The sequence below is a fragment of the Somniosus microcephalus genome, chromosome 1 (assembly GCF_052327205.1).
Source record: "Somniosus microcephalus isolate GS21.2 chromosome 1, FLI_Smic_1.0, whole genome shotgun sequence".
Classification (NCBI taxonomy): Eukaryota; Metazoa; Chordata; class Chondrichthyes; order Squaliformes; family Somniosidae; genus Somniosus; species Somniosus microcephalus.
In genome coordinates, this window is record NC_140987.1 from 13,808,019 (window position 1) to 13,820,053 (window position 12,035).

The 12,035-nt window shown below is 48.2% G+C and overlaps 1 protein-coding gene across 1 annotated transcript in view; it reads left to right on the forward strand.

Moving 5' to 3' along the window:
- Positions 1 to 12,035, forward strand: part of LOC147123933 (coiled-coil domain-containing protein 80-like) — a 34,501-nt gene that overhangs the window by 10,832 nt on the left and 11,634 nt on the right. Inside the window, exon 3 of the mRNA XM_085967821.1 lies at positions 2,648 to 2,781. Within this exon, the coding sequence (XP_085823947.1) occupies positions 2,648 to 2,781 (134 nt within the window). The remainder of the gene's footprint in view (positions 1 to 2,647; positions 2,782 to 12,035) is intronic.

Below are 12,035 nucleotides of genomic sequence, written 5' to 3' on the forward strand. Positions count from 1 at the left end.
CTGTACCTGCCCTGGGAGTGTTTGATGGGGACAGTGTCGAGGGCGCTTTACCCATGAACTTTGAGAGCTCTTTGGATTTTTAAAATGTTCTCTTCTCCAACAATAACGCCCCTTTAGTTTTTTCTTTTCCTGATTAAGCTCAGTTTAATGAGGACCCTCTGTGCTTTACAGCTGTCCCTGGCTGCACCCTGTTATTATGCTATTTTGAAAATATGATTTCCCTGCAGGGTTCAATTTCAGGAATGTAGTTTGTCACAGAACTGCTGACCTCCACCCAGGGCTCTTGTCAATCAGAGAGCCAGAATGCAGTTGCAAGTGCACAGACTGCGATCCTGAAATCAGTACCTGCTTTGAAAACTTCACCACCTTCCTGGGATGGCAAAACTTTCTCTTAAGTTTTCCAAACTAGTTGCCAGTGCCGTACTGCTTTCTGCCTCAGCTGATCTGCTGCTGGAAGCCTCATCCACGCCTTTGTTACTTTCAGGCTCAACTATTCCAACGCTCTCCTGGACCTCCCACCTCCCACCTTCCGTTGACTTGAGCTCATCCAAAACTCGACCGCCTGTGTCCTAACTCACACCAAGTCCCGCTCACCCATCACCCCTGTGCTCGCTGACCTACACTGGCTCCCAGTCCTTGTTTTCAAATCCCACCATGGCCTCGCCCCTCCCTATCTCTGAAATCTCCTCCAGCCCCACAACCCCCCCAACATATCTGCGCTCTTCTATTTCTGCCCCCTTGAGCATCCCTGATTATAATCGCTCCACCATTGGCGGCCGTGCCTTCAGCTGCCCGGGCCCTAAGCTCTGGAATTCCCTGCCTAAACCTCTCCCCCTCGCTACCTCTCTCTCCTCCTTTAGGACGCTCCTTAAAACTTACCTCTTTGACCAAGCTTTTGGTCACCTGCCCTAATATCTCCCCCTGTGGCTCGGTGTCAAGTTTTGTTTGATAACTCTCCTGTGAAGCACCCTGGGACGTTTTACTACGTTAAATGCACTATATAAATAAAAAGAAAGACTTGGATTTATATAGCGCCTTTCAAGACCACCGGACATCTCAAAGCGATTTACAGCCAATTAAGTACTTTTTAACTATCCTCAGATAATGAAGCAGTCCATGTCCGCATGCTACAAGACCTGGACAACGTTCAGGCTTGGGCTGATAAGTGGCAGGTAACATTCGCGCCACACAAGTGCCAGGCAATGACTATCTCCAACAAGCGAGAGCCTAACCACCGCCCCTTGACATTCAACAGCATTACCATCGCCGAATCCCCCACCATCAACATCCTGGGGGGTCACCATTGATCAGAAACTTAACTGGACCAGCCACGTAAATACTGTGGCAACAAGAGCAGGTCAGAGGCTGGGTATTCTGTGGCGAGTGTCTCACCTCCTGACTCCACAAAACCTTTTCACCATCTACAAGGCACAAGTCAGGAGTGTGATGGAATACTCTCCACTTGCCTGGATGAGTGCAGCTCCAACAACACTCAAGAAGCTCGACACCATCCAGGACAAAGCAGCCCGCTTGATTGGCAGCCCCTCTATCACCTTAAACATTCACTCCCTCCACCACCGGCGCACCGTGGCTGCAGTGTGTACCATCTACAAGATGCACTGCAGCAACTCGCCAAGTCTTCTAAGGCAGCACCTCCCAAACCCGCGACCTCTACCACCTAGAAGGACAAGGGCAGCAGGCGCATGGGAACACCACCACCTCCAAGTTGCCCACCAAGTCACACACCATCCTGACTTGGAAATATATCGCCGATCCTTCATCGTCGCTGGGTCAAAATCCTGGAACTCCCTCCCTAACAGCACTGTGGGAGCACCTTCACCTCACGGACTGCAGCGGTTCAAGAAGGCGGCTCACCACCACCTTCTCAAGGGCAATTAGGGATGGGCAATAAATGCTGGCCTTACCAGCGACGCCCACATTCCATAAACGAATAAAAAAAGTGTAGTCACTGTTGTAATGTAGGAAACGCAGCAGCCAATTTGCACACAGCAAGCTCCCACAAACAGCAATGTGATAATGACCAGATAATCTGTTTTAGTGATGTTGATTGAGGGACTTGAGCACATAAAGCTAGGCTGACACTCCAGTGCAGTACTGAGGGAGTGCTGCACTGTTGGAGGTGCCGTCTTTCGGATGAGACGTTAAACCGTGGCTCCGTCTGCTCTCTCAGGTGGACGTAAAAGATCCCATGGCCACTATTTCGAAGAAGAGCAGGGGAGTTCTCCCCGATGTCCTGGCCAATATTTATCCCTCAACCAACATAACAAAAACAGATTAACTGGTCATTATCACATTGCTGATGGTAGGATCTTGCTGTGCGGAAATTGGCTGCTGCGTTTCCCACATTACAACAGTGACTCCACCTCATTGGCTCTAAAAGCGCTTTGAGACGTCCGGTGGTTGTGAAAGGCGCTATATAAATGCAAGTCTTTCTTTTCTTTGTATCCTGCCCATGGTTTAGGTGAGTCTCCCCAAGATGCAAGTCGTGGACGGACTTGGACATTAGAAGAGAGTCAAGGGGTAGAGGAGGAAATAAAATATTTAAAGTAGAAGAGGAACATGAGGCTTTTGGAGGAGCGGCACACTTCACACTTCTTCAATATATCTTTTCATTTCCGTGTTTTAGAGAATGAATTAGCGCTTGAAAACCCAGCGCCCGAATCCGTCGGTGCCGACCTGACTGCGCAGCTGCGACGAGACTACGGGATGACGTTTGATGAATTCTTTATGGTGCTAGTTGATTATGATATGAAAGTTAAGGTGAGAGTTGACATTTGTTCGTTTTAATATCAATGTTGTACATTTTCAGTCTGGTCGGTTTCTTGCATTTATACAGGGTCCCATTATTACCTCTCAGACTTGACCCCCCGAAGCATTTTAACAGGTATTGAATTCATTTTGAAATGCACGCGCAAACAGCAACAAGAAAGAATGAATGAACAGTTGACCGGCCTTCGGTTGAGGGAGGAATGTGGGCCAGGCCATGGGGAGGACTCCCCTGCTCCGATTCAAGCATTGCCACTGATAACCACCACCACAGCCAAGGCGGGGATCTCAGTTTAACCTCTGACGTGAAGGTCAGGACCTCTGACACTGGAGCACTCCCTCCGTACCGAATTAAAGTGTCGCCCCTCGATCAGTGGTTCGCCGACCTTTTCGATTGAAGGTCCCCTTTTCCAATGGACTGGTGATCACGGACCCCCCACCCCCCCATCTAAATTACAATGCTCGTAATAATTATAACTTATCAATGTACAGAGTGTTCTAATAATGCTTTTAAGAAAACCGGTATTTACTTACAGGTATCAGTGAGGTGGGTGCGCTTGCTTCTTACTGCAGAGTTTCTGTCCTTGGTGTGATGTTTGACAATGACACTCATAAATGATTGACGGCTACTTTAGCCAATCAATGCTCTCCAATGATTCGTCACTCACCAATTCGAAAAATGGGCAGGAACATTTAATGGATTTTTAAAAAATATAATGGCCCAGAAATTCGGGTCGGGGGTTTCCCGCGGGTGCAAGCCCCCGACCTGCACTTACCTAGCGCGCCGGCCGTTGTGCTGTGGGCCCGCGTGGGATTCCGATCCTGGGCCTGCTCCAACTGCCAGCGCACAGTGCTTGCGTGTCCCAGGGGCGCAGTTAGTTCGATGCATCCACCGGGATCACGTGGGCCATGGGGAGCAGGGAATGCTTCATTCATAAGATTGACAGGAAGAGCTGTCAAACTTATAAATACTACGGCCCCAAAACAGCACTAAATCTTCAAATAATTTTTTTTTTTAATCACATTTAAAAAATCTATCTATCATATATATAAAGCGGTTGGTTTGTCTGTCCGTCGGTCCGTCTGTCCGTCTGTCTGTCCGTCTGTCTGTCCGCTATACACTCAAAAGTTATAGAGCGTACCTACACATATGTTATATCAAAAGAAAGCTGATGATCAGGGGAGTGTCATAGGCATATTTACTTTTTGGTCAGACAAAAATTGTTCGGACAGTATACAAAAAACATTCAAATATCCGCTACCCTACCACTCATTAGCATTAAGTGACGTGATGGTTGACCAATCCTACGGGGTGGGCGGGGCCTAATCATTGAAACTGCCATTAGTGCGGGAGCGGGAGCTGAGCGGCGGCCATTAAACACCTGCCGGGCCTCAAGCTAAAAAAATGGTAATGGGAATTAAATGATATGAAATATAGATTTCCAGCAAAAAAAAAGTTGGTTTTAAAAGAAAAAAAGATCCATTTGCAAAGGGGACTCGGGCTTTCCCCCCCTTGGCGGTGGATGAGCTGCCTGCAGGCCTTGAAGCCTTGGCCTCTCCTCGCCAGCCACGCCCGAGCTAGGCACCGCCCGTCCCGCTGGGCCCGATTCCAAACCAGCGGCCCGCGATCGCCGCCATCTTGGTAAAGGCTGGCGGGGCAGAGCCGAGCGTAGCCATCGCCGCCATCTTGGTAAAGGCTGGCAGGGCGGGAGACAGCAAGCGCGTGAACGTCAGTGGCGGCCCAGAGCGGGACCTGAGCTAAGGTGAGTCGGGCCGGGCCGGGCCTCACGCGCTAGGCCGCGCACGGGCCAGCCCTGAGGCGCTGATCCGCACACGGGGGCTTCGGGTCACCGCGTTCGGACTCTGAGGAAAGGGAGAGTGAGAGGGGGAGGGAGGGCGAGAGAGGAAATCAGGGAGAGACAGGGGGAGGGAGAGGAGAGATGGGGGAGGCAGAGGAGAGGGGGGGGAGGGGGAGGGGGGGAGGGAGAGGAGAGGGGGGGAGGGGCAGGGAGAGGAGGGGGAGGGAGAGGGGGGAGAGGAGAGGGGGGGAGGGAGGTAGAGGATGGAGGGAGAGGAGAGGGGGAGGGAGAGGGGAGGGAGGGAGAGAGGGTGACGGAGGGAAAGACTGAGGGGGTGGGAGAGGGAGGGAGAGCTCGCCTTCTTCCTTCCTTCGCAGGGGTCCATCGGGCCAGGCATGAGGCACTCCTTCCCCCCTCTCTCTCCAGGCTAATCCCAAACTAAATCCAGCAGTCTCTCTCTCTCTCTTCCCCCCGTCTCTCTCTTCTCCCCCCAGTCTCTCTCTCTCTCTCTCTTCCCCCCCATCTCTCTCTTCCCCCCAGGCTCTCTCTTCTCCCCCAGTCTCTCTCTCTCACTCCCCCGTCTCTCTCTCTCTCTCCCCACCCAGTCTCTCCCTCTCTCTCTCTCCCCCCAGTCTCTCTCTCTCCCCCCCAGTCTCTCTCTCTCAATTCAATTCAATTCAATTCAAATCGCTTTATTGGCATGACAAGGTACATCTTATGTTGCCAAAGCATCGAAAAACATTCATGGTTGTACACAAAAATACAAATCTATTCATACAGTGTATAAACAGATATATCCCTGAGTGTATAAATATACATTCATATAATTTGTATATACTCTTTTCTTATATTTAGTGGTTGTCCCTCTGTTTATGGCAAGCTGTAACATAGTTTGCCGCTAAGGTTACACAATTTCTCTCTTCCCCTAGTAGGTATGGGAGTTTTTGGTCGTCATTCAAATTTCTGAATTCCGGGCATATTTTTGTGAATTTTGGGTAGAAATTCTCCCTTATGCCCTGATATTTTCTACAAGCTGTGAGGAAGTGCATCTCTGTCTCCACCACTCCCTGACTGCAGTGAGAGCATATCCTGTCCTCTCTTGGTAGCCGGGTCTGCCTGTGTCTACCTTTTTCGATCGCCAGGCTATGTTCACTAAGTCTGTACATTGTCAAGGTTTTTCTCAGTTTGCTATCCTTTACCCTGGTCAGGTAATCAGCCATGTTGTATTGTCTGTTTAGGGCCAAGTAGCAATTGAGTTTGCTTTGGGTTTTTGTTGTTTCTGCCCAATATGACAGATAGTTTTCCTTTTGCTTAGCGACGATTATGTTGGGTCGAATTCTTTGTGTTACGCTGTCACTGTCCTGGGGCTGGTTATTGTTAGTAGTGTTAGTAGTTACTTCACTGAGTCCCAGGACTAGTTGACTGAGGGTATTCTTCTTTATGGTCCTCTCTTGGCATTTCAGGGCTTCGTAATGATAGCATTGGGGGTTGCTCATTTCTAGGTGTTTCCAAAATTTGGTGGCTCTTTTTTGGATAGTGATTATTAATGGATATTGGCCTCGTTCTGCCCTGCATGCATTGTTTACGGTTTTCCTTTGAGTCCGGAGGATACTTTTACAGAATTCTGCATGTAGGATCTCAATTGGGTGTTTGTCCCATTTTGCAAATTCTTGTTGTGTTAGCGGTCCCCACACCTCACTGTCATAGAGTGCAATTGGTTCAATTACTGATTTGAAAATTTTGAGCCAAATGCTAATTGGGATTTCTATTTGGATTGATTTTTTAATGGCATAGAAAGCCCTTCTTGCTTTCTCTTTCAGTTCATTCACAGCCAGATGAAAATTTCCCGTAGAACTGATTTTTAAGCCCAAGTATGTGTAGTTAGTGGTTTGTTCAATTTTGGTTGTTCCTAGTGTGAAATTTATTTTGGGACCCTGATGTTTGGATCTTTGCTGGAACACAAGGACTTTGGTTTTTTGGGGATTTATTGTCAGGGCCCAGGTCTGGCAGAACGACTCCAGCAGATCCAGGTTCTGCTGTAGACCCTCCTTAGTTGGTGACAGCAGAACCAGGTCATCTGCATAGAGGAGGAATTTAACCTTGGATTCATATAGGGTGAGGCCGGGTGCTGTAGATTGTTCAAGTAGTTTTGCCAATTCATTTATGTAAATATTAAAGAGTGTCGGTGAGATGGGCGAGCCCTGCGTCACCCCCCGCCCCTGTGGGAAGTATTTTGTTTGTTTGTCTCCAATTTTAACTGCACATTTGTTGTTTGTATACATTGATTTAATTACATCATATGTTTTTCCCCCTACCCCGCTTTCGATAAGTTTCAGGAATAAACCGTCGTGCCAGATGGAATCGAAAGCCTTCTGGAAATCTATAAAGCATGCGTAGATTTTGCTTTTGTTTTGATGAACGTGTTTGTCAATTAGGGTCTGTAGGGTGAAGATATGATCTGATGTTCTATAGTTTGGCAGGAATCCAATTTGGCTTTTACTCAAGACATTGTGCTCCTCAAGGAAGTTTATAAGTTTTTTGTTTATGATACTGCAGAATACCTTCCCCAGGTTACTGTTTACACAGATGCCTCAATAGTTATTTGGGTCGACTTTGTCCCCACTTTTGTATATGGGCGTTATGAGTCCTTTGTTCCAGATATCAGGGAAGTAACCGACACTCAGAACCAAGTTGAAGAGTTTTAGGATAGCCAGTTTCATTTTATCATCTGTGTGTTTAATCATCTTGCTTAGTATGCCGTCTGCACCGCAAGCTTTTCCTGGTCGCAGGTCCTTGAGTTTTTCAGATAGTTCTTTTTCTGTTATTATGGAGTCTAGCGGGTTTTGGTTATCTTTTATGGCCATTTTGAGCTTTTCCAGTTTTTTGCATATTTGGTGTTGCTCTGGCCTTAGTGTGTTTTTCTGGTATAATTTTTCAAAGTGGTTTTCCCATGTGTCTCCATTTTGAATGGCCTATTCGTCGTGTTGTTTTTTGTGTAATGTATTCCAGTTGTCCCAGAAACAATTGGAATCAATGGATTCCTCAATGGAGCTGAGTGTATTCTTAATATACTGCTCTTTTTTGGTTCTGAGTGTGTTTCTGTATTGTGTTAGTGTCTGACAATAAGTAAGGCGTAATTCCTCGTTTTCTGGCTGTCTGTGTTTTTGGTTTGATATTTTTCTAAGTTTTTTCCTCATGTTATGGCAATCTGGGTCAAACCATTTTTCATAGTTTTTTGTTTTGGGTTTGTTCTTGCGAGCTTTCAAGTTTGACCTTGTTGCCAAATTATCAAAAATATTGTTTAGGTTATTCACTGCCCGGTTTACGCCTTCTTTATTGTGAGTGTATATGTTATCCAGAAAGGTGTCGAAGAGAGCTTGAGTTGATTCATTGCTAATCGCTTTCTGGTATTTTTCCGTGCTGTTTTTGGCCCATCTGTACGATTTTTTTGTGTTGTACAGCTTACTGGGTTGTGTTTCTGTGTTGGTTGTTTCTGTCTTTTTAAGCTACATAGTAATTTGACTGTGGTCTGACAGTGTTGTTTGTGGTTTGACTGTGAATGCTCTGAAAGAGGATGGGTCCAAATCCGTAATCATATAGTCTACGGTGCTACAGCCAAGAGGTGAGCAATAGGTCGATCTTCCTAGGAGGTCTCCCATGAACCTACCATTGACAATGTACAGACCCAGGCTTCGACAGAGCTGCAGGAGCTGTTTTCCGTTGGTATTTGTCTGCTTGTCGCAGTTATGCCTGTATGGAAGGGAAGGGATATCGAAGTGGTTATTCCCGAATATGTAATTGTTTCCCTGATTATTGGTGAAGTCTGGTTCTTGAATTGAGGTCACCACAGCCAGTTCTTGAATTGAGGTCACCACAGATCAACACGTTCCCCTGGGCCTGGAATTGGATAATCTCCCTCTCAATGTTGGAGAAGGTGTCCTCTTTAAAGTACGGGGATTCCATTGGGGGGATATAGAGTGCAAAAATGAAAACATCTTGGGTGTTAGAGATAATCCCCCTCTCAATTTTGAGCCACATGTGTTTTTCGCCCTTTTTTATAAATTTGATGCAATTCTTAAGCTCTGTTTTAAACCAAATCAGTATGCCTCCGGAGTCTCTGCCTTGGGTTACTCCTGGCAATTTATTGGAGGGGACCACCAGCTCTGTGTACCCTTGGGGACGGCCAGTGTGTCCTTCTCCTCTATACCAAGTTTCCTGTAAAATGATAATATCCAGATCTTTAGTTTCATCTATGAACTCTGGGGTCCTACTCTTCACGTCGAGCACCGAAGAGCGTAGACCTTGGATATTCCAGGTCGAAATATATAAGGATTTCATGTTAAGTTTGATCTTTCACTATGATAGGTTAAAGAATGATATGTGTTTGTCGTGTCTAAATGGGGGGAGAAAAAAGATCATCTCAATTGTCTATAAATGCTAATACTACTTGGTTACAATTCTTTCTAGTAATTAGTCCTTGATTTTTTTTTTCCTTTTCTGATCCATAAGGCGGAAGTAGATGCTGCTGCACGTCTGCTTAGTGTCTCTTAATGGATTGTCTCTGCCTGAGGTATTGCCTCCCAGTCTCTCTCTCTCTCCCCGCCAGTCTCTCTCTCTCTCCCCCCCAGTCTCTCTCTCCCCCCCGTCTCTCTCTCTCTCCCCCCAGTCTCTCTCTCCCCCCCAGTCTCTCTCTCCCCCCAGTCTCTCTCTCCCCCCCAGTCTCTCTCTCTCTCTCCCCCCAGTCTCTCTCTCTCTCTCTCTCCCTTCCAGGTCTCTCTCTCCCCCCCAGTCTCTCTCTCCCCCGTCTCTCTCTCTCTCTCCCCCCCCAGTCTCTCTCTCCCCCCCAGTCTCTCTCTCTCCCCCCCAGTCTCTCTCCCCCCAGTCTCTCTCTCTCTCCCCGTCTCTCTCTCTCCCCCCCCAGTCTCTCTCTCTCTCCCCCCAGTCTCTCTCCCCCCCAGTCTCTCTCTCCCCCCCAATCTCTCTCTCCCCCCCCAGTCTCTCTCTCTCTCTCCCCCCAGTCTCTCTCTCCCCCAGTCTCTCTCTCTCTCCCCGTCTCTCTCTCTCCCCCCCAGTCTCTCTCTCTCTTCCCCCCGCTCTTCTCGCTCTCTTCCCCCCAGTCTCTCTCTCTCTCTCTCTTCCCACCAGTCTCTCTCTCTCACTCCCCGTCTCTCTCTCTCTTCCCCCAGTCTCTCTCTCTCTCTCTTCCCCCCAGTCTCTCTCATCTCTTCCCCCCAGTCTCTCTCTCTCTCTCTTCCCCCAGTCTCTCTCTCTCTCTTCCCCCCAGTTTCTCTCTCTTTCTCTCTCTTCCCCCCAGTCTCCTCTCTCTCTCTCTCTTCCCCCCAGTCTCTCTCTCTCTCTCTTCCCCTCAGTATCTCTCTCTCTCTCTCTTCCCCCCAGTCTCTCTCTCTCACCTTCCCCCATCTCTCTCTCTCTTCCCCCAGTCTCTCTCTCTCTCTCTTCCCCCCAGTCTCTCTCTCTCACTCCCCGTCTCTCTCTCTCTTCCCCCAGTCTCTCTCTCTCTCTTCCCCCCAGTCCTCTCTCTCTCTCTTCCCCCCCAGTCTCTCTCTCTCTCTCTTCCCCCCAGTCTCTCTCTCTTTCTCTCTCTTCCCCCCAGTCTCTCTCTCTTTCTCTCTCTTCCCCCCAGTCTCTCTCTCTTTCTCTCTCTCCCCCCCAGTCTCTCTCTCCCCCCCCCCCGTCTCGCTCTTCTGCCCCCAGTCTCTCTCTCGATCCCCAGGCCTCTCTCCCCCCCAGTCTCTCTCTCTCCCCCCCAGTCTCTCTCTCTCTTCCCCCCAGTCTCTCTCTCTCTCTCTCTTCCCCCCAGTCTCTCTCTCTCTCTCTCTTCCCCCCAGTCTCTCTCTCTCTCTCTTCCCCCCAGTCTCTCTCTCTTTCTCTCTCTTCCCCCCAGTCTCTCTCTCTTTCTCTCTCTTCCCCCCAGTCGCTCTCTCCCCCCCAGTCTCTCTCTCTCCCCCCGGTCTCTCTCTTCTCCCCCCAGTCTCTCTCTCGATCCCCGGGCCTCTCTCCCCCCCCAGTCTCTCTCTCTCTTTCCCTCTCTCTCTCTCTCTCCTTCCCACACAGACAGACAGACAGACAAACTCATTTATATATATAAAAATTATTTGTACTTTTTTCATAACAACATGCCCTCAAAAAAACCCTCAGCTAGTAAACTATAAATTACATGAAATAACTATTTTAAACAATTTAAATTTTTTAATTTTTTTTTAAATTTTCTAACGGGGCTAACAATAAACTTACCTTGCTTTAAAGTATTTAAAAATAATAAACATGTGGAAAAAATGTTTTAATTTTAATTAATTCACCACTTACCTTGTAAAAAGCCGGCCTTATGCCGGCTTTTTACATTTCTAAATTCTGCAGACTTACCCTCCCTGGAAAACCTGGAAAGAAAAATGAAGTTCGATGCGCACGCGCAGCATCTCCTGCGCACGCGTTCAACCTCTGAACCCCTTTCAGGGGAACGGAAGTGCCGGTTTCCCACGCATGCGCAGTGCATGCAGGAAACCGGCACTTCGATTGGGCTTATGGGTGAGTACCCCGTGCGTACTCACCCGTGGAGACCCGAATTTCTGGGCCAATATGTTTCCATTAGTTAGATCGTAAGTGCAGTTTTTAAAGTACGATTCTATCTATTCCTCTCCACAAACCGGATGTTAGCATGCCTTATGATTGGCGCGTCAAGGAACTAATTAATGGTGAATCTCTGTTCCGGTTTGGAGCTTTCCAACCAATCAGTGCTCAGAGAGGCGGTGCCTATCGAGGTGGGTGGTGAGGGAAGGTTATTATTAGTGTTACTAACATTTAATTTGTCGTTATTGAAGTGGTCTCCGGTTAGCAAGCTTTTTATTTCAATATCTTTCACCTGAAACTTGTGACGGCGGCGGTTTAGTCGGTGGCGCCTCTAGAAAGTCTCTACGGACCACCAGGGATCCGCAGTCGCCAGTTTGAGAGCCACTGCCCTAGATCACGTGCTCAGAGTCAGGAGCGGGGATTGAACCTAGAACCTGCTAACTCCAGAGCCAGGAGCAGGGATTGAACCTGCAACCTGCTAACTCCAGAGTCAGGAGTGGGGATTGAACCTACAACCTGCTAACTCCAGAGTCAGGAGTGGGGATTGAACCTACAACCTGCTAACTCCAGAGTCAGGAGTGGGGATTGAACCTACAACCTGCTAACTCCAGAGTCAGGAGCAGGGATTGAACCTACAACCTGCTAACTCCAGAGTCAGGAGTGGGGATTGAACCTACAACCTGCTAACTCGAGAGTCAGGAGTGGGGATTGAACCTACAACCTGCTAACTCCAGAGTCAGGAGTGGGGATTGAACCTACAACCTGCTAACTCCAGAGTCAGGAGCAGGGATTGAACCTACAACCTGCTAACTCCAGAGTCAGGAGTGGGGATTGAACCTACAACTTGCTAACTCCAGAGTC